Raw genomic sequence first — 27903 nt, 5'->3', positions numbered from 1 at the left:
GGCAGCCAACGGCCGGCGCCGCTGCGAGGGTCGCGTAGCTTCCGTTCCGGGTGGGCGGGGCGGTGTCTCAAACGGAAGGTGGTTGTCGTCCGAGCCGAAGCAGGTTTGAGATTGGGGGTTGGGCTCGGCCTTCGTTGTCTGTCGCTGCGGGCCCTCTTCCGGGCTAGGCCGTGCCTGCCCGCCCCCGCCCCGCCTCTCTTCGGACCCCTGGGTTCCAGGCCAGGCTCCCTTCCCGATTCGCGCCCCCGCCCTCCGCAGCCCGCTGCCGTCCCGGTCCGCACTGCGGCCCCGCCGCCGCCGCCACCATGTCCCTGCACGGCAAACGGAAGGAGATCTACAAGTATGAAGCGCCCTGGACCGTCTACGCCATGAACTGGAGCGTGCGGCCCGACAAGCGCTTTCGCCTGGCGCTGGGCAGCTTCGTGGAGGAGTACAACAACAAGGTGGGCCGGGCAGGGGCTCGGAACCCGGCTGGCGGGGAGCGGGCCCCGGGGGCGCCCTTTCCGGGCCGGAGCCCAGACCCCCAGGACCCTCCCGCGGACTTGCCCTAGCGCCACGGAGCGGTTCCTCTGTGTCTGGCCCTGTGCAGACAGTTTGGCTCTCGTTATCGCATTTAATCCTTGCAGCATTCCTGGGTGGTCAGGAGTGTAGTTACTCTCATTTTACTGATGGGAAAACTGAGGCACTGTGTTGTGACTTGCCCGAGTCACACAGCTATTTCGTGACGGAAACAGGTCTCAAACCCAGGTTTACACCCCAAAGCTATGCCATGTATCACTCCTATCCGCTCCGCTCCTGCCGCATTGCTTCAATTAGGGGGCGGAAGAAGGATGAGGGAATGATGGCTGTGAAGAAAATGCTGGCGCTTCGGTGGTCACTCCTGGCAACGCTAGATCTCCATTAGGACTGTTTAGTGCGCAGGCTTCCCAGCCCCCTACACCCACCCCCAGGTGCTCTTCCTGGATCCCCCAGCCCTTTGCCGGGATTGCCATTGCTACTGCTGCCTTATATTCGTCCTCTTCAAAGAGACCCTCTTTTTGGAAATCTTGGCCAATGGCTGTAATCCCGCCTTTGTTTTCCGAACAGAGAAGGATGATACTTAACGTATTTTTTTCTTGGCATCTTTCGTGCTAATATAGATAGATATGTAATCTTGAGTAGTAAGTCTTCCTGGACATCCACAATTTGAGAATCCTTCATAGAAGCACGGGTAGTAGGAGGAAGCTTTAAGCTGACAGCGCAGCATAAATTTATTTTTGAAAGTTGTTGAATAAGTTAGTGGGAAGAGTTTTCTTCCCTTTACCCCTTAATCTCTTCCATTTATTGTATTAGAGTAAACGTGATTGATAGTGATCAGAGCAACGGAGAGCCGTGCCTAGCGGTGTTGAAAGCCTGTACACCTGCTTAACACCATGAACACCGTGACTTAAGAAGAATAAAGTGTTGGATGGTGACAGGCATGGGGCAGGGAAGAAAGCCAGGTGCTCTAGGGTTGGGTCCTGTCTGGTCCACTGACCAGCTGTGGGGCACTACACAGGTCAGTTTTATTATTTCTGACCCACAGTTTGTTGGAGGAAAGTTCTTTTTTACATATAAAGGTCCTGTAAAAAACATTTGAACATTGTAATTTTGTTTACAGTTTTTCAGGAGCACATCTGTTTCTCTAGAGTTAGGTCTTAACTATTTTGGAATCCCCTTTGAGAAGGTGATGAAAACGATGGACTTTCATTACCCAGACATCACACGTACACAATTTACAAACAAATCTCGGGGAGTATGCACTGATCTTGGAGTCTACCCATTGCCCACAGAAAGCAGAGAGTCCTGACAAGACATAGCTTTATTTTCTTTTCTCTGGTGCCTCTTTCTTCTTTATGGCCCATGGTGGACGGCAGAGGTGGGGATGGAATTCAAGGCCCTGATGTGTAAACTGAGCTAGTAAAATTGGGAACATTAGAACTGTTGTTTAAGGATACATGTTTAAAAGGGGGAAAAAAAGTAAAATATATCTTTCAAAGGGCTTGAATCTTTTCACACAGATAGATTTTTTTTCCTTGCAAGTTCTTCCAGGGTCGATTTGGGTAAGCAGTAGTCCCATTTCTAAGAGAGGAGAAACTGAGCCACAGTTAGGCTGCTGGTGGAATCAGTGGAGTAATCGGTGTCAAACCTCCGTTGCAGGGACTCTACCCCAAAGTTTGTCCTTTCATTTAGTAACCATGTGGAGCCCCTTCTTTGTGTCACAGGCGCACAGGCAGCGTGGTCTGATGATGCCAGGGGTAATAGGTTAAGCAGTTACCTCTGTCTCAGTTCACTTGCATGATGTAGGCAGTGCAGTGTCTTGCCTACTGTTTTTGTGCCCTCACCTATCTAGGTCAGAGTTCTTAACGCGCGCGCGTGCGTGCGTGTGTCATGGACACCTTTGGCAGTTTGAAGCCAGTAGATCTCTGTTCATAATTCTGTTTTCAAATGCATAAAAGACATAGGATTACAAAGGAAACCAGTCATATTGAGCTATAGTTATTAAAAACATTTTTTAAAAAGTGGTAATCTGTACTTTTAAGTTAACTCATTAAATTACGTCACCCATTATAATCATTAATCTTGAAGTAGGGATGAGGGTAAACAGCATTTCAAGATGTTCACTGTGATGTGATATGAAAGAAATCAGTGATTTTTTTTTGGTAACAAATCACAGACCTTGATGCCATGGTGAGTAGCTGCCTTCATTTGTAATGGAAGGAAATGATAAATTTTAGCTAGAGGTTTGTGAAAATGTACATGTGATTTTCCACCTCAAGTTCAGGGACCTCAAGGTAAGAAACCCTGCTGTAGAGGATCTGTGCCTAGGGGCTGGCGGGCAGTAAATCTCACTTTAACACAGTGATTATCAGGCTCAGTTTCGGAGAAACCTGGACATGGAGATGCCAGACTGCATATTTTAGAGGAATTTTAAAATTATTGGTTGAAATTCTCAGACCTTTGGTTCCTGTTTGCTGTCAATAGTAATTGCCAGGAGAGGACAAAGTAAATTGACACAGCAAATTAACATGGATGAAAAAGCCCAGAAACGGTCATCTTTTTTTACTGTGAGACATTAAGAAAACGTGATTATAATTTAAGAAAAATTTTGTATTCATGTCATCACGTTTTCCTGTAGTAAAATTATTTGTTGTTCGGTAGAATTAAATCTCTTAGCATTTCAAGAACAACTTGACTTCCAGGTGTTCCATCATCTGAATAAATTTGGGAATTGTTGTGGAGTAAACTAGATTCTATCAACTACACCTGGAATAAAGAGCCCTACTATTGGTAATTGTGTTTGATGTTGTCTTTTTGTGGTCTCTGCTGGGGGATAGAGCAACACTGGTGTTGGAGAATGGTTTTCTGAATTTTAGCTTGTGTATAAGAATCCTTTGAGGGACTTATACATTCTCAGGCTTCACTAGTTAACAGACACCCAGGTGATTCAGACACAGGTGGTCTAGGTGGCGCTCTAAGACCATTACCCTGGAGTTACCTTGGCATCTCCTGGCCAGAGACAGGAATCCTTCTTTTTGCATCTGCATGTGCCTAAACACTGATTCCATCCCATGAAAAAAGCTCAATTACCAGATAGCCTCTTAGAGGTAGTCTGGGTTGAGATCTCAGCCCTGCCACTTACCCGTTTTGTGTGGCCTTAGGCAAGTTAACTCTGTGCCTCAGTTTCCTCATCTGTAAAATGAGAGTATAAGAAAGGTTAAATGAGTTAATATATGTAATGGAGTTAGGAACTCTGCCTGGCACATAGTAAGCAATTTAGAAATGTTAGCTATTATTACTTAAACGTCATCACAACTCTATCTGTAATTAAAATATAATCAAGGAGAATTATATGGGTGTTAGGTAAATTTGACTTTTGTATTTTCCAGAGAAAAATCAGGACCTTAGGTCAGAAAGGTACCTCAAAAGGTCATTATGTTCATTCCTTTGCCTTTTAAAGACCCAGGGGAAAAAATTCTCTTGGTTTCTTTCAACCAAACCCATTTTGTGGTGTAGAAGCTTCTTGTTGTCGGACTCCAAGTACTGTAATATGCTAGTTTAAGCCCATTTTTTCTTGTTCTACCTGGATTAGACACAGTAACTCTGATATAAGAACTCTGGGGCTTCCCTGGTGGCGCAGTGGTTGAGAATCTGCCCGCTAATGCAGGGGACACGGGTTCGAGCCCTGGTCTGGGAAGATCCCACATGCCACGGAGCAACTAGGCCCGTGAGCCACAACTACTTAGCCTGAGCTCTAGAGCCCGTGAGCCACAACTTCTGAGCCTGTGCGTCTGGAGCCTGTGCTCCACAACAAGAGAGGCCACGATAGTGAGAGGCCTGCGCATCGCAATGAAGAGTGGCCCCCACTTGCCACAACTAGAGAAAGCCCTCGCACAGAAACGAAGACCCAGGACAGCGCAAAATAAATAAATAAACTTAAAAATAAAATAAATTAAAAAAAAAGAACTCTGGTATTTCTCCTGAGTTTTGACAATATCTGTCATCTTTAGACAAGTGGTATTTCCCTTGTTTTATGGGGAAAGATGGGTAGCAGTTCCTGGGCTTCTATTCCACTTAGTTGCATGTTTCAGGGTTGGTTTTTTTTTTTTTTTTTTTTGGCGGTATGTGGGCCTCTCACTGTTGAGGCCTCTCCCGTTGCAGAGCACAGGCTCCAGACGCACAGGCTCAGCGGCCATGGCTCACGGGCCCAGCCGCTCCGCGGCATGTGGGATCTTCCCGGACCGGGGCACGAACCCACGTCCCCTGCATCGGCAGGCGGACTCTCAACCACTGCGCCACCAGGGAAGCCCTCAGGGTTGGTTTTGAATAGAATTGACAGCGTGATTAGGATTTATTTTGCCCTAATATTTAACTAGCTGACCATTTGTGCTTTAAGATTTGGCATCTAGAAAACATTTTTTGAGGTTCTGAGGAGAGAAATCGTAGGTATACCTGATGCTTTTTGAAGAATACTGGTAGTGAATCTGAGTAAGACTGCCTTGTACTTGAAATGCACATGGGATGAATGCTTGCCTTGTCAGCCTGTGTTGATTCCTGTGAGATCTTTAATGTAGAATTACTTTATCTATTTGGCACATAATGGTTCTGACCCTGGCATGTAAGTTTTCATTTCTCAGATTTCTGGCAACCTTTCAGGATTCTCATCCATTTGTTCATTAATTCAACAAATATTTATTTGTTGTGTTTTAGGCACAGCAATGATACTTGGTAACCTTCTGTATCCTTTCTTAGCAGATTTGAGATTGGTAGCAATAAAGAGAAAGTGTTTTAGTACACATAAGTATTTTTGATAGATATTTAAAATTTTGCAGTGCTCCATCAGTCCTTGCCAAGAGTGTCAGCAGGGGAATTTAAAGTATAAAACTCTTCTGGTTTTAACTTCCTCCTTTCTTTTTTTCTAGACAGTGAGGGGACTCATTCCTCCATGAGACCACTGAATAAAACTTCTGCTGCTGTATTGTTTTTTGCCCTAACCTGGTTCACACAGACTTACTGGAGATGCTGTGATTTGAACAAGGAGTGAATCTGTGTTCTGTAGGTAGTCTGGCCTGCCTGGGGCTGTGATGCCAGAGCTGATTGATTAGCCTCAGAGCCAGGAGCCGAAGGGGTGCTGTGCCAGAGTTCATCTCCGAGTTTGACAAGGCAGGACCTCTCTGCAGATGTTGATCAACAATAATCAGTCAGGAACAGGCTTGAAAGGAGGATAAATGGTAAAAACCAAGAAAAGCTGGTTTATTCTGTCAGAATTTTGCCTTAGCTGATTTTGGTTATATTAATAATTGTGGGGAAAATGTTCCACTGTCAAGAGTGGTATTACTGGTTTCGATAACTTGGTTTTTTCTTTTTTATTAATTACATGTATGTGTACACATATTCATATGCATGCACCTTCATGTTCTGGTACTAGCACTGCAGGTAGTTAAAGAGGGATACACAGTTTCCTCCCTCAAGGAGCATAGTAACAAGATAAACAGAGCAGCTTTTAAATTTTAAAAAATACAAGGTATGAGTAATGTGAATAGTACTTTATGTTGTTGTTCATGAAAGTAATTGAAAGTGAAGATGTGGTCCTGCCTCCAAGGAATAAATATTTTATGTTTTATATCGGCTCCTTAGGAGATATCTGACATAGTAATAGCCACAGTTTAAAAATAAGTAAAAATGATCTCGTTTCACAGTCTTTTCTTTTTAGGGGGCATTTGTTTCATATGTTGGGGTAAAGCATTGTAAAACAATAGTTGCAGAAAGGCAGTGGAGGTGGGAGATAGAAGAAGTTTAGCAGGAGGACAGGGAAGACTATGGAGGAAAGAAAAGGCAGAGGGGTAAAACCTAAATGTTGACAAGACGATTAAAGACATCCTTTTTCCTTACGCTCCCACAATAAGTGAGGAGGGACGGCAGTATAATGAAGATCAAGTGGGTATTGGAAGATGCTGAGAAAGGATGTCTGTGGCTGCAGATTCAAACTCAGAAGAGCACGGTTCTCCAGAATAGGATTTTGATGGGCAAAATCAACAACCCTTTGTTTGGGACAGTGAGAAGAGGGTGCACAGCTGGCAGCAGGCGCTTCTCTAGACCGCACTTGACACCTTGGATGAGAGGGAAGCTAAGCTGTACAAGGAGACACAGAGACATGCCATCGTCTCCAGAAGCACTAGATGAGGCAGGTTGGAAGAGATTGAATTGTGAGCAGCTTGACAGCTCCTCATCTCTGTTGGCTGGGAAGATGCAAAAGCCTCATGTGTTTATGCTAACGTGGAACATGGCCCTGACCTCTCTCCCATAGGAACTTCCTTCAGATCATCTAGAAAGAACTTGCCTCATTCAGGAACCAGCGTAGTAGCAATAGAGAGATACTATAAGAAAGGAGGGGGGAAAAATGAGAAACAAATGGAAGGTAAAGTATCTACACTAGAAAAATGTTTTTACCTTAGTTGAAAATGAATGGCCAGTCCTGCCACCATGAATTCAAAGAACTTAAGAAAATAAAGAACTCCAGGCAGAGATACAGGAGATCAGGTAAAATAGGCATGGTGACAAGAGAAAATGGGACCACCAGCAGGTGCAGCCCAGGAAAAAAGTGGAAGAGAAAACAAAAATTCTCACAGACCTAAAATCCACATTAGAAAGAGAATTAAAATGAATACAAACTGGGCTTCCCTGGTGGCGCAGTGGTTGAGAGTCCGCCTGCCAATGCAGGGGACACGGGTTTGTGCCCCGGTCCGGGAAGATCCCACATGCCGCGGAGTGCCTGGGCCCGTGAGCCATGGTCACTGAGCCTGTGCGTCCGGAGCCTGTGCTCCGCAACGGGAGAGGCCACAATGGTGAGAGGCCTGTGTACCGCAAATTAAAAAAAAAAAAAAAAAAAGCAAATCACTGACTTTAAAAATTAATTTCACCTTTTTCATTGGGGAAACCCTTTAAAAAAATAAAAACTGCTGAAAGCAGTGAAAGGGAAGACAGATTGAGAAAATGAAGTGGAAATGAACAATTAGACTATAATAGATGCAGAAAATAAAGAATGTCTAACTTAGGTATAATTGGTGTCTCTGAAGAAGACCAAAGACATGAAACACAAAAACTCAAATATGTCGTTAAAGAAGACTTTATAGAATAAAGGTTTGAAGCAATGAGTTCAAACTATATCTCAGGAGAAATGGACACAAAACAATTGGCACTGAAAACTTTCCTAGGAAAGCGTCTACATTTTCCTAGGGTGAAGAAAGAATCTTTGGACATCCAGGCAAAATGATCACATCCTCTTGAAGAGGGGAAGGAGAAGTTAGGCTAGCCACAGTTGATGATAGAAGGCATGGAGCAGTGTCTGCAAATTGGCAACTATTACAGATTGTGCTACTATGAATACCTGAAAATATAATTGAGTATATAAGATTTATGTGGGGAGTAGAATGCACTTTAAAAAAAATAATTTATAAAAATTGACCATGTATTAAGAAAAAAATTTTTCTTAAGGGAAATCAGCTGATTGGTAAAAATAATACATATCAAAACTTATGGGAAGATGAGGAAGCTGAGGCCCAGATGTGCTAAGTAACTCCCCAAAGTGACATAGAAGGTAAATGCGAGGCCAGAACTGGAATACTATTTGTCTCCAGAGTCTTAAAAATAAATATATACTGATGTCGAAAAAAAAAAGGGGGAAAAAATGTTTTGAAAACAGAGAGGGGAACACTTGCCTACCAGATCAGAGTAAACATACTGGAATTGGTATAGTTATAGCCAATACCACATATAGTTGGTGCAATCACACAGAACGTTCCAAAGCAGATCTAAGTATATATAGAAATGTAGTTATTGATAAGATAGAACTTTAACTCACTGGGGGAAAAATTAATTGTATGGCAGAAAAATTTAGAGCCCCCTAATTCACGTCATATATGAAAATCAATTCCAGATCAAGTAAAGAACAGTCCCACAAACATAGTAAAAGAAAATTGACTATGAAATTTGTACTGGGGCAGTGGAGGGTGCACAGAGAAGGTGATCTTTAAGCCAATCATTAAATCCAGAGTCAACTAAGGAAAAGATTGACAGGCTATAGTGCAGTTGACCCTTGAACAGTACGGGTTTAAACTGCACAGGTCCACTTATAAGTGGATATTTTTCAATTAAGTACTACACAGGGTCCGTGGTTGGTTGAATCCACAGATGCAGAGGATTCAGATACTAAATTATACGTGCATTAACCCCCCACCCTGTGCAAGGGTCCACTGTACATACAAATAAAACATTTCTATGTGAAAAGATGTCTTGTGGACAAGGTCAAAAGACAGATGATAGGACAACGAAAAATATTTTCAAAACATGACAGCCAGTAGGAGCTAATGTACTTAGTGTGATAGAAAAATGAACAAAGAGTATAAATAGCCAGTTTGTAGAAGAGAAAATGCAATTGATCAATAAACAGGAAAAGATACTCAACCTCAGGTAGTTAAGGGAGATGAGAATTGACCCTGTGATGTTACTTTTCCCTTTCAAATTTATAAAAGTTAAGTTACTGCTTCTAGTGTTGCTGATAGTATGGGGAAGTGATAACCTTTGTGATTCTGGGCAAGATACTTAACATCGCTTTTACTCCATCTCAAGAAAGTGGGAAGAATAAGAGTACCTACCTCATGGAGATGTTGAGAGGATTAAATGAGGTATTGCATGTAAAGCAGTAAGTGTAATGCTTATACTTGGTCCATTAGAAGCACTCATATTAAAAATTATTCTTCAGAAGTAAAAATAATAAACAAATATGCTCACCTTCAGTAGTAAAATGCCATTTTTCATCTCGCAGATTTAAAAAAATGTTAAAGATTATTTTCAGTGTTTTCAAAGGTATGGGGAAATTGGCACTCTCATATACTGTTAATGAAAGTGTAAATGGAAGCAACCTTTTCAAAGGCTGCTGGACAGAATCTGTGACTTTTTTTTTTTTAACTTAAAACAACACATTTATTATCTCATAGTTCCTGTGGTATTAACATCTAAAATGTGATGCAGCAGTTACACTTTTAGCAATCTGACCAATAAAAGCCTTTACACATATATGTACAGAGTATTGTTATAATAGCAAAACAATGGGCTATAACCACAGTGACTATGAATAGTTAAATTATGGTGTGTTTACCACAGTCTGCTGTGGAAGAATGAGGTGGAGCTATTTGTACGGACGTGAGATCTTCCAAGATGTTGTTAAGAGCAGTTACAGAACACATTTTATGGTCCAAACCTATCTGGGTTTTGTTTTGTTTTGTTTTGTTTTGTTTGGAAAAACCATTTGGAAAGTAGTTCATATCAAACTGGTTTGAGAGTCACTAAGTAGAATTGAGGGTGAAGTTAATGGGAGAGTTTACCACTTCATTCTGTATTATATGAATATTCAAGAGAACGTACATTCTCTTTCATTAAATTTTTAACATCTGCGTATATGAACAACAGTTGAATAACGGTGAAAGCAAAGTGTTATTCCTTTCAGTACTTGGTTGGCAGTTTAGAGTGAAGAGCTAAAGCGAGTTCGGCCAAGGATGAAACACGAGTCTGTGCAAACACATGAAGTCTTTGGGAAGATCAGGAAAGATCCCAGCCATTTCCTGGCTTCTTCCCTAGGTTAGGTACTGTTGTGCAGAGGTTGCCCAACCTTGCTGAATCAGATCACCAGGGAGGGTCTTGAGAATATAGACTCCTGGGCCCCACTTGACACTTGTTGAATCAGAATCTTGGGCTAACGGTGGGGAGCCCAGGAATGTGGAAAGCACTCCAGGTAAATCTGGTAGCCAGATTTGAAAACCATTGCTGTTGGCAGTACAAGCAGGAGTAAGACGCCCTGTTTTTTTTTAATTTTTAATTTTTTTAATGTTTATTTATTTATTTGGCTGTGTCGGGTCCCGGTTGTGGCACACGGGCTCTTCGTCATGGGCTCCTCTAGTTGTGGTATGTGGGCTCCAGAACGTGCAGGCTCAGTGGTCACGGCACACGGGGTCAGTTGCCCCGCGGCATGTGGGATCTTAGATTCCTGACCAGGGGTCGAACCTGCGTCCCCCGCCTTGGAAGGCGGACTCTTAACCACTGGACCACCAGGGAAGTCCCTACAGGCCCTGTTTTTAAGGCATTTACTAAGAGAAATAGCATAAGACAGTCATGCACGTGCTTTCATGAGGCAGTGTGGGATTAGTCACCAAATGGATGGAATAGATAAGTACTGAGAGACCACTGTGCTAGGAAGACTGCAGATGGTTTATGAAGGAGGTGAGGTGTAAGAATATTAAAAGCTCATACACTGAGGAAGGCATCATACTGAACAGTTTACAAACAAAAGGTGTTACATACAACTTCTGTGAGGTATAGGTACTGTGAATATCCTCACTTTACAGATTGGAAACAAGTTTAGCAAAGTTAAGTAGCATGTCCAAGGTCCTACAACTAGCAAGTGGTGAGTAAGGAGGCCTGGAAGGCTGAGGCCACTGTTCTTTATTAATACTGGGCAGGATTTGGATCGACGGAAGGAGATATGAGGATTTTACAAGTGAGGGCAGTGTAAGGAGAGGGATGGAAAGCCCTGACTAGATAAATGAGAGTGGAAGATAAGGTAGGCTAGGGAAAGCTTTGAATGCCTGCTTAAGTGGATCCTAAGGGGCACGTGCTCACGGGAGCTGATATTTGGAGGTTTGCAGAGAAGCCTCCAATGGCTGGAAAGCAACTTTTAGCAGGAGCAGCATTTTCCCCTTCTAGTTTAGCCTTACCTGCATGGTTAGAAAGAGGGATTGTGTGCTTGCTGCCACATCCCCAGCGCTTAGAACAGGGCTTGGCACCTAATGGCCACTCGGTAAATATTTGAATAAATAGATGAATGCAATATCTGGCTCAGAATCTATATGAGAGGCTTAACGCTTTATTCTGCCCAGTGAGCCACAAAATTTACCTTCTCATCTATTTTCTCCTCCCTCCCCCACCAAGCCTGATGCCAATTTTCCCTGTTCCATCTAGAATCTTCCTTTACGTTTTGTTTTCTGCAAAGGTCAGAATGTCAACTTTTTTTTTTTTTGCGGTACGCGGACCTCTCACCGCTGCGACCTCTCCCGTTGCGGGGCACAGGCTCCGGATGCGCATGCTCAGCGGCCATGGCTCACGGGCCCAGCCGCTCTGCGGCATGCGGGATCCTCTCGGATCGGGGCACGAACCCGCGTCCCCTGCATCGGCAGGGGGCCTCTCAACCACTGCGCCACCAGGGAAGCCCAAAGTTTTTTTTTTTAATTAATTAATATTATTTATTTATTTTTGGCTGTTTGGTCTTCGTTGGTGTGTGCGAGCTTTCTCTAGTTGCGGCGAGCAGGGGCTACTCTTCGTTGTCGTGTGCGGGCTTCTCATTGCAGTGGCTTCTCGTTGCGGAGCACAGGCTCTAGGCGCGTGGACTTCGGTAGTTGCAGCACGTGGGCTCTAGAGCGCAGGCTTTAATAGTTGTGGCGCACCGTCTTAGTTGCTTCGCAGCATGTGGAATCTTCCGGGACCAGGGATCGAACCCGTGTCCTCTGCATTGGCAGGCGGATTCTCAACCACTGCGCCACTAGGAAAGCCCTAACAAAGTTTTTTTATTTAAAGGACAAAATATTTGAACAGACTTTACGAGAGAATAAATACACATGGCAAATAAGCACATGAAAAGATGCTCAGTATCATTAGTTATTAGGGAAATGCAAATTAAAATACTACTACACACCTATTAGAATGACTTTTTTTTTTTTTTCGGTACGCGGGCCTCTCACTGTTGTGGCCTCTCCCGTTGCGGAGCACAGGCTCCGGACGCGCAGGCTCAGCGGCCGTGCTTCACGGGCCCAGCCGCTCCGCGGCATGTGGGATCCTCCCGGACCGGGGCACGAACCGGTGTCCCCCGCATCGGCAGGTGGACCCTCAACCACTGCGCCACCAGGGAAGCCCTAGAATGATTTTTTAAAAAATGCTGGCAATACCAAGTGCTGACAAAGAAATATATGTGAAACTCGTATATTGCTAGTGGGAATGCAAAATGACACAGCCACTTTAGAAAACATGTTGGCAGTTTATTTTTTAAAAAAATAAAGTTAAACATATGCTTACAATATGATCCAAAAATTTCACTCTTAGTTGTTTACCCAAGAAAAATGGAAGCTTGTCAGAACAAAAACTTACACATAAATGTTCACAGCAGCAATATTTATAATGGCCCTAAACTAGAAGTAACCCAAAAGTTCATCAACTGGTAAATGGATAAATAAATCCACATAATGCAATATTATTCAGTGATAAAAAAAGAAGATACTACTGATACATTAACATGGATGAATCTCAAGAGCATCATGCTGAAAGTAGCCAGTCACAAAAGACTCAACACTACGATTCCATCACATCCATATGGGATGTTACAGAAGAGGCAAAACCATAGCCAGTGGTTGCTTAGGGGTTGAGGACTGACTGCAGAGGAGCCCAAGAGAACTTTTGGGGGTGATGGAAATATTCTATATCTTAATTGCTTTGGGAAGTTAAACAGCTGTATACATTTGCAAGTGTATACATTCCAAATCATGGAACTGTACACCTAAAGTGAGTGAATTTTATTGTATGCAATTGTACCTAAATGAAATTGTTTAAACAAAGAAAAGATAGGAAGATACTGGTATCTGAGACTGGAGTCAGCAAGACAGGAGTGGAAGGAATTCTTTCTGCTATATGGTTAGTGCCTATCCTCTCATTTATCCTCCCTACCATTCCATCTTCCAGCTGGTGGAAGTTCATGAGCAAATGTATAGCAGGTGGCATTTCCTACTGAGCCAGACTGAGTTAGATAGCAAAGGGTGGAAGTCAATATTGGTCCAAAACTGACTCAAAGAAAAGGTGGCCAGACCAGCTGGGACTTTCTCATCAACAGTACCCACTTTTTTGCCAGTTACAGTGGTTTGGGTTCTCGAATGCTTGTTTGGCACACCCTTCTGTGTCAGCATATTACTAGCCAGTGGGGGCGAGGTTGGGGGGTTAGAGGAGGAGGCAGTTTGTGTATGATTGCCTTTTTTATTAAAATAAATTTTATTTATTTATTTTTATTTTTGGCTGTGTTGGGTCTTCGTTGATGCGCGTGGGCTTTCTCTCGTTGAGGGGAGCGGGCTTCTCATTGCGGTGGCTTCTCTTGTTGTGGAGCATGGGCTCTAGGCACGTGGGCTTCAGTAGTTGTGGCCCGCAGGCTCTAGAGCACAGGCTCAGTAGTTGTGGCGCACGGACTTAGTAGTTCCACGGCATGTGGGATCTTCCCGGACCAGGGCTCAAACCCGTGTCCCCTGCATTGGCAGGTGGATTCCCAACCACTGCGCCACCAGGGAAGCCCCTACGATTGCCTTTTTAGGTGAGACGTTCCTTTGTTGGATGTCACTAAATGTCCACAGCACTTCTAGTCATGGGGTCACTAGAACCACCGCTGCACGTTGTCAAGTGCCTCGGCTTGTGGGGGAAGGTAACCAGCTGGGCAGATAACGCAGCTCTAGGGTGTTGGATCAAGAGGGCAGGAGTTGGAGTCAGAAAACCTGTATTCAGATTTTGTCTCTGCCTCTGACTAGCTCTGCAGTCTTCAGTGTAACTCAACCCCTCCGAGGCTGGGTTTCCTCGTCTGAGCAGCAGGCCCGTTGGACTAGACGCCCTCTCTCTCTTACTTCTTGCCTCTGCAGTGAAGGGTAGTACAGCGTCAGGACGGCTGTCACTGACGGGTCTGGTGTATTTGGTGCTGCTCCCGAGAAGCAGATGTTTACGTGGCTGGATTCTGCTGTGTTACAGGTCCAGCTTGTTGGTTTAGACGAAGAGAGTTCGGAGTTTATTTGCCGGAACACCTTCGACCATCCGTACCCCACCACAAAGCTCATGTGGATCCCTGACACAAAAGGCGTCTATCCAGACCTGCTGGCGACGAGCGGCGACTATCTCCGCGTGTGGAGGGTAAGCAGGTGCTTGACGGGCCTCCGCAGAGTCAGCTGCTCGTAGCAGCGTGGACTCACGGAGAACAGGCCGGGGCTGGAGGCCAGATCCCTGCAGCCGGGAGAACAGGTGGGAGCGGATCTGGACTGAGCTTGTTTGGCTCAGCAGATTTCCTAGTGAGTCCAGCCAAGATTCCTTCAAGTCCTGCTGCTGGCTGCAGTCGGCCTGGAAGCTCAAGGCTCAGTGACCGTGATGTAAGCACGAGGGCCCTCTGCAGGGGTGGGGACACCGGCGGCCTCTTATTGTATTTACAGTCAGGGTATTTTTGAGTAAATTAAACAAAATCCAGGCCGCTGCTTCTAGTGCAGCGTGGGAGTGGGTCCTGGAGCCTCCCCTCCCCTCTGCCGAGCCGTCACCATGGCCTCTCCCGTAGCTGGAGGTGTGGCGTCCAGCCAGGCAGGGTACAGATGCTCCGGTTTGGGCAGAGTGAGAAGACCTCTCGTCTAGAAGGATCTGGGGGTGAAAATTTGGGAAACAAAGCTGGGCAGAGGAGAAAGCTTGGAAAGAAGTAGCATTCAAGTAGTTCCTCTGGTTTTTATTACTCTATGATAAAAATGTCCCCCACGTCTTAAATTTACTAAAATACCGACTGAAAGAGGCTTTAAAGATTTTTTGTGAAGATAAGACTGGCTGAGTTTTTAAAGATTATTGTTCCTTCAGGTTGGTGAAACAGAGACCAGGCTGGAATGTTTGCTAAACAATAACAAGAACTCGGATTTCTGTGCTCCTCTGACCTCCTTTGACTGGAATGAGGTGGATCCCTATCTTTTAGGTAAGGGAGTGAGGGAGGGTGTATTCCAGTGTGAAGAAGCAAAGATACATTTCCTCAGATATAACACTGGGCCAGTTTTTAACCAGGGCCCTGAGGTCCGTGCAACATCCTAAAAGGGGGCCAAGTGGGGAAGAGGCTAAATATGGAATGTGGTTATTAATTCCTCCCATGGAGTCGAGCTTCCCATGTGTGCATGTCTTGTCTCTCCAGGCAGAGTCCAAGGCCCTGGGGTGAGGATGGAGTACGTGACTCTTTTGGGCTCTCCCTCCCTGTACTCAAGAAGTATTTGCAGTGCGTTGTCCCCTGGGCTGAACAGATGAATAGGCACAAGGAGAGAAGCTGGCGTGGGAACTTCACCCCCGTCAGCTGCTGACTTGCACTGGTTGTTTCCAGGTACCTCCAGCATTGACACGACGTGTACCATATGGGGGCTGGAGACCGGGCAGGTGTTGGGGCGAGTGAATCTTGTGTCCGGCCATGTGAAGACCCAGCTGATTGCCCATGACAAAGAGGTACTGATGCTGGTGCGCAGCTGCTTTCTGTGCCTTCAGTGTGAAGTCAGGCTGTTCTCTCCCTGTTTTGCAGATGACATGGAAAATCATAATGCTGACGTCGTCTTTTCTAAATTGAAAGTAGTAGTGTGTCAGAACAGTGGAAAACAGCACTGTTATAAATGAGTGTATTTTTTTTTTGGCTGGTGTAAACATTCTGTAGTCTGTTGTTTTTCTTTTTGTGCCAGAGATTGCTGGGTTTTAATAATGAAATCTGTTATAGACAAACTTGGACTTGATGTGATTAAAAAATAATCTTAGAGTAACACTTATCTTGAAATATATTTACTTTTTTGGGAGCAGGGAGGCAAGAAGAGGGAAAATTTCCTAGAAGACAAAGCTAAATCGTTAATTTTTCTCTAAACTTGTTTTATGAAATTCTAGTATGTTCACTTAATGCTTATACTTTTAATACTATTTGGAATTGAATATGGTTTATTTTGATGGTGATGTTTCTCCTGTGTTTATTGGAAGAGCCAAAGGAAGCTATCTGTAATTGTGTTAACAAAGCGTTCTTCTGAGTGATTTTGTAAAATGGTCATAAATCTTTAACTGCCAGAGCCGCTGCATGCTGCTCCTCTACCAGAAAAATTACAGGACGTTTCCTGTGGGTAGTGTTTCCTTTTCTATCGTACCCTGCACAGTGAGGATTATTAATATCTGTACTGATAAAAAGGGTGCCTTGACATTAGGTGAGAAACTTGAGGTTGTCCCCAGAATGGAAAGTTGGTGACCAGATTATCATTCTTAGTGAGAGGTTGTTCTTTGGCTTTCTGTGCTCCCAGCAGTAAGATCTGTTACAGATCTGCTGGACTTGGCTGCCGTAAGCCAAGGGGCGAAGGAAGGGTTTGTCCTGCTGAGAAGATCGGTATAAGGAGGTTCTGGGAGCCCTCTTGGCATCAAGTGGAACAGGTTGCTGCATTTTGGTTCTGTGACAGCTTAGCCTGCTGTGCTCTGTCAGGGTCCAACTCAGAAACCTAGAGCTACTTTAAATATTTAAACTGAGGGGATTTAATGAGGAGATTGCTTACACAGACGATGGTAAAGCTGAGAAGCCACACCAGAGCTGCAGTGAGGTAATGTAGACAGTGGGAGCAGCGATCTCAACAGCAAACGGGCCCTGGACCAGCACCCTGGCCTCGAAGAAGTGAATCCCAGGGTGGTTGTTCTGAGAGGAACATGACGCCTCCTGGCACCTTAGATTTTTCTCAGCCCACCTCTCTCTGTTGAAGTAAAGACTTGCCAGGAGGTTCTCGTTGCTACTGGCGGGTTGGTGCAGAGGAGGGTAGCATATAGCTGGGAGTCGTTTCCCCCCCTTGGCTTATGATGGAATACGCTGGTGGAGCACAGAAGAAGAAGCAGACAGAGCTGAGCTTTACACACTCGGCCATCTTGCCTGTGAGAACCTTACTGCTTAGTGGTGCCGCCGTGGTGTCCCTGTCCCTGCGAGTTACTGGGAGCCAACCCTGGGTGCCAACCCTGGGTGCACATATGGATAAACACACCCCAGCCCTAAGGTAGCTGATCGGTGTTGGACAGAGTCTTGATCTGTCAGGCCTCCTTGTGACGACCAGCCCAGTTCCCCGCTGAACCACTCCTAATTCCTACTACAGAAAGAGAAGTGTAATTTCTTCATAGTCAGTCAGAGGAAGAGGAAGTTACGAGGTTGAATAGAAACAGATGCTTGTTTGTCAGTGTCCCTTAGTAGGTAGAACCTCCAGAAGGCTGGAGTCACGGTACTGAGTGAGAGGTTCCACTCATGTCTCCCCAGAAGTCAGCTGTTATTGTCCTTGGCCCCAGCAGATGGGTTTCGTTTGGCATTTTGTTTTCCTTTTTCAGATTCTCTCTCTCCGCTTGTCTGGCTCTGGCTTTTTCTGTCTCTCTTTGTCCCTTTCTTTCTCTGTTGCTCTCTGCCTCTGTTTTCTCATAGACATTAGCAGAGTGCAATGTTTGCAGCAAGTAATAAGTGCAGAAAACAATGATTCAAAACCTAAATTGATTCACTTATGAACACAAACCAACTAGGAGAAGAGATAGCGTGTCCTAGGACAGGAGAGCGGTATTAAGCCTCTTTGTAAGTACAGGAACACCTGAGCCTCCCGAGATTCAAAACTGCTGTTACCTTTTTCTCGCAAATTAGTCTCAGGTCCAGGTTTCTCAGCAGAACCGTGGCTGCTTCCACCTAGCAAATCGACGATCTTGGCCTTAATGTGCTCATGGATTTGCCTCTGGTCACACACAAATGAAAGCCACGAAGGCCCAGGAAATAAATGTCTCCATCTTGTAACGGTGGCAGGAGACAGCCACTGGCTCTGGCTTCACTGAGCCTGTCCAAGCCTACAGAATACTTGCTCAGAGCTACATGTGCTCTGCCGGTCAGCAGGGTATGTGCTCTTTGTTTTATCACAGGAGGTGGAGGAAGAATCCTTGGAAAGCAGGAAGTGAGAAGAAGCCAGCCAGTTTCCAGAGCAGAATGACCTTCACTCTTTGGAAAGTCACTCATGTTAGCACTCTCAGGTCCCAGTCCTCACAGGCGCTGTTTGGCTTTGTCTACCTCCTTCTGGGTCATGAGCAAGGGTTTACATGAACTAGGGATAGCAGATTTCCCTGTTACAGGAAAGGGTGGTAACGGACCTGAATCTGACTGACGCTTCTTATTCACCAACAGGTCTATGATATTGCATTTAGCCGGGCCGGGGGTGGCAGGGACATGTTTGCCTCTGTGGGTGCTGATGGCTCGGTGCGGATGTTTGACCTCCGTCATCTAGAACACAGCACCATCATTTACGAAGACCCACAGCATCACCCACTGCTTCGCCTCTGCTGGAACAAGCAGGACCCCAACTACCTAGCCACCATGGCCATGGACGGAATGGAGGTGAGAGCCCCGCTTGAGGCTAACATAGGCCCTGCCACTCAGCTCCGGCTCTGCTTACTTACTGTATCTAGAAGAGTGGTTCTCAACTGGTCGCCATTGTCTCCTCGGAGGATTTTTGGAAATATCTGGAGACCTTCGGGGGTGGGAGGGGGAGGGGCGGTGCTACTGGTGTCTAGCGGGTGGAGGCCAGGGATGCTGCTGCACGTCCTGTGGTGCACAGGACCACTCCTCACAGCACAGAATTATCTGACCCGAAATGTCAGGGGTGCTGAAACTGAGAAAACCTGATCTAGAACAAGGACTGTGTGTTAAGAACTTTTACTACTTGGAGAGTTGGAGTCGGAGCCAAGAAAAGCAGTATCTAAAGAGTAAACCAAATCATACGTGCGTATGGTGCCGAGTAAAGGAACAGGCAGTTCTCCCCTCTGTAGTCTGGACAGATTCTGCCAGCCTTAGTGAACAGACGTGGAAGTGGCAACTCTGTAGCCTGTTATTTGATAAAAGCAGTAAATTGTGGGTGGAGATGAGGCAGTGATTAATTTTATTTTGATGAAACCAGTACCCTGGGCTGCTTACCTTTCAACTTTTGCTTCAGGGGTTGGGGGAGAGGGCTTCCGTGCTGCCCAGCTGAGCACGCACGGAATCCTTAGCCCACGCACCTAATAGGACTTGGTGGATTATTCAGATTCATGTTACTTACTCCGCCTTCTCCCCTGCAGCCTAAAGGCCCTGAGCTGCTTATGACACAGACTAGAAACTAGCTGTGCCTTTTTTTTCTTTTTCCTCAATCCTGTAGCTACTTTGGGGACCGAGACCCTCTGTCTCTAAGAGTCATTAAATCTACAAATGAACAAGTTCAACAATTTTTTTTTCTCTCTTGTGTAGTGTCTTGTTTTTTCTGTCACACCCTGAAGTTTCTGGGCCTCTTCCTTGTTATTTCTGCAGGTAGTGATTCTGGACGTTCGGGTTCCCTGCACGCCTGTCGCCAGGTTAAACAACCACCGAGCATGTGTCAATGGCATTGCTTGGGCCCCACATTCATCCTGCCACATCTGTACTGCAGGTAAGTACTGGCAGGGGGCGATGGGGAGGGAGCGGTAAGGAGATCTTCCTCTTGTCTCCTTAGAATTGTAATCCTTCCTGTATGCCAAGGATAGTTTGAGAGGTTTACACAGAGTAACTCCATCGAGAGCCTCCCTATGCTTGTAAAGTTGAAGCAGTCCGGATTCCCAGATGATTTTGTACCCTCAGTGATGTCAGAGCATCTGTATACTGCTTACATCGTGTACCCGTTATAGGCTTGTGCCAACTACTGTGTGCCTCTGAAATCTAGGTCGGCACAGAGGACTCATCCAGGAGCATGAAGGAGGGGGCAGTCTCTCTTGGATGTAACTGACTCTTTGGGCCTGTCGCCTGGGAGATGCCAAAAGCACGTGCCCCCTGCACTGAGCTCTGGGTGCATGGGAGGGCCTGCACAGCCTGCCCGGGTCAGTGGTGTGTGACGTGTAGTTCCCGTTTCTCCATTTGCCAGACCCAAAAGAGTACCCCTTAAAAATGCGCTGGCCGGGGCTTTCCTGGTGGCACAGTGGTTGAGAGTCCGCCTGCTGATGCAGGGGACACAGGTTCGTGCCCCTGTCCGGGAGGATCCCGCATGCCACAGAGCGGCTGGGTCCATGAGCCATGGCCACTGAGCCTGTGCGTCTGGAGCCTGTGCTCCGCAACGGGAGAGGCCACAGCAGTGAGAGGCCCGAGTACAGCAAAAAAAAAAAAATACGCTGGCCGTCAGTGTGCTTGTATTCTAGAAACAATACCTGCTATTAAAAATTCAGCAATACAGGGCTTCCCTGGTGGCGCAGTGGTTGAGAATCTGCGTGCCAATGCAGAGGACACAGGTTCGAGCCCTGGTCTGGGAAGATCCCACATGCCGCGGAGCAGCTGGGCCCGTGAGCCACAGCTACCGAGCCTGCGCTCCGCAACAAGAGAGGCCGCAACAGTGAGAGGCCCGCGCACCCCGATGAAGAGTGGCACCCACTCGCCGCAACTAGAGAAAGCCCTTGCACAGAAAGGAAGACCCAACACAGCCAAATAAATAAATAAATTTACTTATTAAAAAAAAAAATTCAGCAATACAGAGATGTAAAATAAAAGGAAGGTGAACATCCTCTTCTCGCCTTCCTTTCCCATTTCCACTTCAGCCCCACTTTGTATAGGTGGCACCTCTCACAACGGTCGGTGTGTCTCCTTCCAGACCTTTTTAGGTGGATTCACGTGTACACGTCCCTCCCATATGAAGAGCCTTGGGTTTCCTCCTAACATACTTTTCCCCTCCTCACAAATCAGTAGCGTCCTCATTTCCTTGTTCATTATGGAGCCAGAGGAGTGATGTAGTTCGGTGGTTTTCTGCCATTTTAGCATGAATTCGAAAGGCATGAAGCTCTTCCTGTTTGGGGCCCTCTGCTCATGCCTGTCCGTCTCCTTGTGAAGCAGTTGAGGCCCGACGCTGTCCTGCGTGCCTCATGTTGTGGCCTGACTTCTTCACTCTTGCCCACTTTTCCCCAGGAGTGTGGCTACGGAAGGGCAGGAGGAGAAAAAAGAAAGAGAGGAGCACAGTGTCAGCCCACGCAGCAGAAGCCCACCTTCGGCTCCCAATGGCTGCCTTTGCAGACCTGCTGCTGCCCTGGGTGCCGCACCCACCCTGTGTCCTTCCAATGGCGGGAGGTGGTGCTGAAGAGCGCACTCAGTTGAGCATTGAGGAAAAGGCACTTAGTGCTTTAGAGGTGCTGAGTGTTTAAAACAACTTCCCAGATCCCTTGATGCAGATAATCCTGGGAAGGGCATCTCTCACCCGTGCCCAGGTTATGCGGCCTCTGAGGGTTTGGTTTATTCAGGAGAGAGACAGGCTTTCACGTCGGGATGGGTGATGGGACTAGGGGACACTGTGGTGGGGAAGGTCATTGCCCTTCTTTTCCTCTCCTAAATTAAGAACTTACTATTTTGATCGTAAAAGTAACATGACCACCACATTACACGTCACTTAGGAACTAGAGAAAAGTAAGCATAACTCATAACCTTGCAGTCCTAATGGTACCACTGGTCTCATGTTGTTTTTGTGTGTGTGTGGTACGTGGGCCTCTCACTGTTGTGGCCTCTCCCGTTGCGGAGCACAGGCTCCGGACGCGCAGGCCCAGCAGCCATGGCTCACGGGCCCAGCCGCTCCGCGGCATGTGGGATCCTCCCAGACCGGGGCACGCACCCGTGTCCCCTGCATCGGCAGGCGGACTCCCAACCACTGCGCCACCAGGGAAACCCCACTGGTCTCATTTTGATATGTTCCTTTCCAGTCACTTTTCATGTGCTTATCTGTCTTTTTAAGGTGCTTTCCTTCTTTCTGGTATTTCCCAGGGCCCTTTTCTTGGGCACATGTCCCCACAGCACTTTATCTCATTATCTGTGTAACACCTCATTGATGTATAAATGTCCATAAGATGGAGGGAAAAGAATCCCATTAAATAATTGAATCGTCAGAGAGGGATCTTTAATCACTCAAGTACTTTAAGTGGCTGAAAATGACATGTTTGGGGATCGTTTTTATCCCATCCCCTCTTCCTTTCCTGATGCCTGCCCCAGATGCGATGAGGTGCCCATCCAAGTCCCTTCCGCCATCCTAGCTCTGCTGTGGTGACTGGGTCAGAGGCAGCGGCCGTGCTTTGCGTCCGGGCTCTGCCTCTCACTGCTGCACAGCTCTGTGGTTTGGGGCTTGTGCCTTAACATTTCCTCATTTATAAAATGGGGGCTTGCAGTGCAACCTCCCTCACTGGGGTTTTGGTGAGTGAATGCTTTGTAAACTGCGATCCCCGCTCAGATGCAGGGCTCATGATCCTCACTGCCTGAGTTGTAACCTTGCTTGCTGGCTCTCTGTGTCCCTAGCGGATGACCATCAGGCTCTCATCTGGGACATCCAGCAAATGCCCCGGGCCATCGAGGACCCTATCCTGGCCTACACAGCCGAGGGAGAGATCAACAACGTGCAGTGGGCGTCGACTCAGCCCGACTGGATTGCCATCTGCTACAACAACTGCCTGGAGATACTCAGAGTGTAGTGTCGGTGGCGCCGTGCCCACGAGGCAGGAGCTTGTGTGTGTCCCGCCTCTGTCCCACCCCCAAAGTAAGAAGAAACATGTTTCCGGTGGCCAGTACGTCTTTCATTGCTTTGCACCCACTGTTCCCAGAAGCTGCTCTATGAGTTCCCGGCCAGTCACCCCACTGCTCTCTGGGCCGGACTCAGTGCTGTGTGGCACCTCCTCAGCCCAGGGCTGAGTTTTAAGATTTCCTCTCTTTTCCTCATCTCCTTTGGTTCCCCAATTAAAAATTTCTGTATATTTGTTTGTCAGCCGTTGTGTTAATGAGCACTGTGGGCACCGGCTCTGTTTGTCTTCATCTGTCCCAGACGTCTCTGTCTGCTGCTGCCCGGGGCAGCAATCTGTGTCCGTGTCCATGTGAGCACTTAGGTGGGAACAAACGCCAGTGCAAAGTTGTCTTTCTTCCTGTTATCAATGTCTTTAACAAACTTCAACTTTGTATATTTTTTATCTATCAGGCTAATTTTTTTACGAAAAGAATTGTACTCCCTGGTCTCTTCCTTTGTTTCATAGCCCTCCCTGTTAGCACCTTCCTCTCTTCCCTCCCTGCCTGGATCTGGCCCCAGGCCCTTGACCCCATGAGCAGTTTGCCTTCTTGAATCACTGCCTGAGCGGAACATACCTGACCTGGAGTCCCAAACCGCCTCGGTGCTCTGAAGTCAGCCAGCTCTCACACCTCTGCTCAGCCTGGCTCTTCTCAAGGGCATTCTGGGCTCTGAAACAGACATGTGACTCCTTCTGTTAGACCCTGAAGTACCCCTGTCCAGCCCCCCAGGACCTCCCGGGCACGTGTTAGCGCTAAGCTAGCCAGGCTGATTGGAGCGCCTGACTGAGGGGAACAGTGGCAGGAAAGCTGAGCTTAGAGCATGTTTCCTGTACCTAGTTTAAGAGTCTGTTTTTCCCTCCGGATATAAGCCCCCGGCCAATCTCTTTCATGTCTGAATGATAGGCAAGAATGAAGTGTAAGCTGAACTTCAGTATCTCTGTTTGTTTAGTGTACTGTGACTGGCAGGATATTGGCCACTCTTTGGATAGGGTGCTCTGAGGCGAGAGAGCCCGGCTTGACAGGTGCACAATCTGAGCATCTAGCCTGAACAGGATCTCCTTTAGAGTGTGGGAGACGGTCAGCTCTTGCAAAGGATGGACCAATAGGTTGTGGTGATCCCAGGCCATCAGTTATATAGAGAGCAAGAAAAGCTTCAGAGACCCAGGGTCAGCCAGTTCAGAACTCCACGAACCCTTGTCAGCCACCCTGACCCCAGCTTACGTTCTGAGCAGTACTGGATTGCAGGCTGTGGGTGTCTGTTTCCGTTACATGAGCGAGTTCCGTGGAGGGGCCTGTGTGTGATTCCGGTGGTAGGTGAATCCTTGGGCAGGCAGGGTTGGGGACATGCTCAGAGTCAGGGCGGGGGGTGGCGGGGGGAGTTTGCCACGCTCTGCCACGTGCTGGAAGGTTTCTGAGACCCTCTGAGTTGAGCGTCCAAGCGTAGGAGAGAAGCAGACCTCGAGGCCAATGGTTTTGTCCAGTTCTCATCTGCTTTTGAGAAACAAAGCAGTTAGCTTTGTTCTTCTGGGCACTTAAACTCTCTTGGTTGAGTCTTCCTTTTCAGAAGCAGATGGATTTGTATCCCCAAAGTCATAGCTCTTTGCTTTAATACACGGGGGCTCGTCCCAAAGAAGAAGGCTCTTTTGTTTTAGTCAGGGTGTTTCCCCTTCTCCCGTTATACTTTGTTCTGATTTGGAGGCTCTTTGGCTGGCCGTCTGCTTGAGGTCATCTCTCCTGCACTTACCACCAGATTGGCACTGCACCATTTGGAGAGGTAAAGCGAACAGTTCTTGGCCAGAACCCTCCTCTGCCTGTTACTGTGTTTGATGGTTCCAGGGTCCTTCCCTCAAGGGGAGCAAAGTATAAATTCAATGTCACTTGCTCTAGGAGGCTGTCAGTTCCTCCCCGTGGAAAAGGGTCTGAAATGGAGGGGTCTCGCGGTAGAGGGGGCTGGTCCTGCTGGGGCAGGGCCTAACCACACTGAGTTCTGGGTTAAGATTCCTGTCCCGATCTGCACTTGCGTGGTCTGAGTGGTGAGAAGATTTTTCCACTCTAACTGGAAAATAATCTGGAGAAAAAAAATTTGTTAATAAGAATAGGGATATATTTGGATACAGTTGCTATTTACTGTGGAAACCAACAACTTTGAATGTTTTTTTTTCCTTGCCCTGCAGACTCCCAGCCCTGTCACCCTCCTTAGGCCCTGCAGTGTGGTCTGGTCCTCTTCCTTTCAACATCCCCCCTGGGCCCAGGTGAGACTCCCCAGTCCCCCCAAGCAGACACAGACACACAGTAGCTGGCATGCTGGGATTTTGAAGTCCCGGCTCCCTCACCCTCCCTTTATGCCATGGGCCAGATGGCCTCACGGCTGAGGAGGGGATTTCTGTAGTCTCAGGATTTAGAAAGCCTCTTAGTAAGCCACGCCACAGGAAGCAGAGATCTGTTGTAGTTTCAAAAGCAAGTGTTTGTTTAATTTGTTTAGGTTCTCAGATTGCCAGCCAGCGAGAATAGGTTGGGAGGCGCTCTGTCTCTGCCGTCCTTGAACATGAGAAGAGCCACTGCCGGGACTGCACTGGAAAGGCTGCAGCGGCACCTCTGGGCTCTGGCTCTCTGGGCGGTGGCCCTTTGACATGCTTCTGGCCCCCTGAGCCGCAGCCGCCTTTGTTTTCCTTGTCTGCTCTGAGGGGAGGGGGTGCTGAATGAATGAGGCCTCAGGTTCCCCATCAGAGAGCTGGTGAATGGATCCAAGTCCTTCAAGAGTTTGAGATGTTTACAGCCAGGAGAGTCAGAAGCCTCTCTTTCCAGGGAGGAACCAGGCTGAAAGATGAGGACTTGAAGAGGGAAGATACTTGATAACCAGGTGAGAATTTCTTATCAGAACCAGGATCGGCTCTCAGAGAACTGGGTAAGAAACAGAAAACATTAAGACTCCGATGAGTTTTTGATGACAGGTGTGGCTGAAATTTTAGAAGGAGATTTAGGATGTGGGAGAAAAGCAGTGGTCGCAAAGGAGAAAATATTAGAGGGCAGTAAAGGTCTGAGCTGGGGAAGCATTCAGACTGTCATGTGGCCGTGGAGTGAGACTGTGCTCTCGGCCTGTGTCAACCTTCCTGGACTGTTCATCAGGTGCCTGTGATGCAGGGTAACTGGGGACAGGGTGACAGGGGGAACCTTTCCTGCTGCAGTTCAGCCCTGGTGTCGTTCGGTGGTAGAAACTTGCAGGAGTGGGAGTCCCTTGATCATTCCAGACCATGGCTCTTCTTGGTTGTAGGTTTGTAGACAGCAGAAGCAGAGGTTGTAAACAGTCATGCTGACTTTCCCCCCTCCCTTTTGTCTTTTCTCTTCCTCTTTACCTTCCCACTGCCTTTCCACTGTAGAACTTTCTCCCTGCTGCAACCTGGGCCTTGAATTCCTAGGCTGTAGGGTATGTAGGAGCTGCAGGGTCTACCAACCACGGGAGGCCAGCCTAGTAACTTCCCTTCACCGTCCCCAGCTCCTTTGACTGCCTGACTTGGGAGAAGGGAGACCATTAAAGCAGAAGCCCCAAAGCAGCCTCTTCCCTTTCCTGTCTGTGCTCCAGGATGAGGAGGGAGGGTCATGCTTGGCACTGAAGTTAGGTTTTCCCTGGGAGGAAAGCTGAGCTGAGCAGTCACTGTGAACCCTGGGCCAGGCTCTCCAAGCATTGCCATCCCTGCACTGGCTGGGCCAGCTACTCAGTGTTGCAGAGCCTCGCCCTCTTTTCCCACCATCGTCATTGCTGCTAGTGGTCAAAGTCAAATGTGTGGCCACATGGGATGGGCCAGCTCCTCTCAGGCTACTTCCTGGGTGTGATTTTTTAAGTATAGAAACATGCAGGTGCCTTCCCAAGAGGCTTGGACTGGTGTATCAAGCCAGAAACAGATAAGCTAATCAAAGTATAAACTCAAGAGGAAGGAGGATGCTGGCAGTCTGTGTCAGAGCTGGAAAACTTACAAGTACTGGCCTTTGGGAAAACCCAGTGAATAAGAACCTGTGATACCTGATATTTAAAAGAATGTTCTCACCTTGGGTTGATTGTGGTAATACAGTGTGTTATGAAACTTGTGGAGCTAAAGCTTTGACTTGCTTGAGTCGAATATGGATCATTTGATATGGTTCCTGTGTATTTGATGACCCCCCTTTCAGTGACTTTCCATCCTTCCTCCCCCGAGCGTGAATTTGTAGCATGATTGTACAAATCTCTATGTAGAGAAAATGGAGATTCCTTGTTCTCTGAAGTGTTAAGCGCTAGCCAATCCATTTCTGTCCCCTTTAGCCTAGTGTGTCTGAACTTAATTTCCTGTTATATATTTAAACTTTTCCTCTACATAATAGGTTTTGTGACATCCCATGGTCAGGTGGAGAGGAAGCTGCCCCTTGCAGAACTGTACTGTAACCATTTTTTTAAAAAAACATTATTTTCACAGGATTGATTATACACAGGGCTTGTAAAAAAATTTTTAACACTGTGCTGTGAAACCATGATGGTAAATCTCCATTGAAGGCTACTTCAAAGGCACCTGAAAGTGGAGTGTTATATCTATGATTTTATTTCTTGCTTTCTGAGTATATTAAACCTAATTTTTCACCCTTTCATTCTGTTTCAGCCTCCTGTATAAGAAGTACCGTATTTTCTGCCCATCATACTTTGTAATAAAACTTGAACATGTATAGATTGACTGAATTTCTTCCTGTGATGAATTCAGTTCTTCCCATTCTGCCACTGTGGTCGTGTTCCAGAGACACTGGCTGGGGGAATTAGACCTCCAGCCCAGCCCATCACACTATCTGATGGCCTAATTCATCACCTTTAACAAAATACAGACCACCTACTGTCTGCTGGGGGCCATGACCCTCAGGTCGCTCACAGTTAACCAGAAGAGACATCTACACAAAGAAACACTGGCAGTGTTGTGCAGTGATGGGTGTGTTCAGGTTCTCTGGTGGCCCTGAGGAGGAGG

The 27903-nt window shown here is 46.8% G+C and overlaps 1 protein-coding gene across 1 annotated transcript; it reads left to right on the top strand.

The window, feature by feature from the left end:
• Positions 1-84: 84 nt before the first annotated feature.
• DCAF7 (DDB1 and CUL4 associated factor 7) lies at positions 85-27538 on the top strand. Its single transcript, XM_081219115.1, has 7 exons — positions 85-443; positions 14341-14499; positions 15199-15310; positions 15704-15822; positions 18530-18739; positions 19685-19802; positions 22667-27538. The coding sequence occupies exons 1-7, from the start codon at positions 306-308 to the stop codon at positions 22837-22839; spliced, it is 1029 nt and encodes a 342-aa protein (XP_081075241.1). The 5' UTR covers positions 85-305; the 3' UTR covers positions 22840-27538.
• The last annotated feature ends 365 nt before the right edge of the window (positions 27539-27903 follow it).

Source organism: Mesoplodon bidens (genome assembly GCF_964165515.1).
Source record: "Mesoplodon bidens genome assembly, chromosome: 19".
Classification (NCBI taxonomy): Eukaryota; Metazoa; Chordata; class Mammalia; order Artiodactyla; family Ziphiidae; genus Mesoplodon; species Mesoplodon bidens.
The sequence above is the reverse complement of the archived record's forward strand: the minus strand, read 5'-3'. Positions and strand labels throughout refer to the sequence as shown.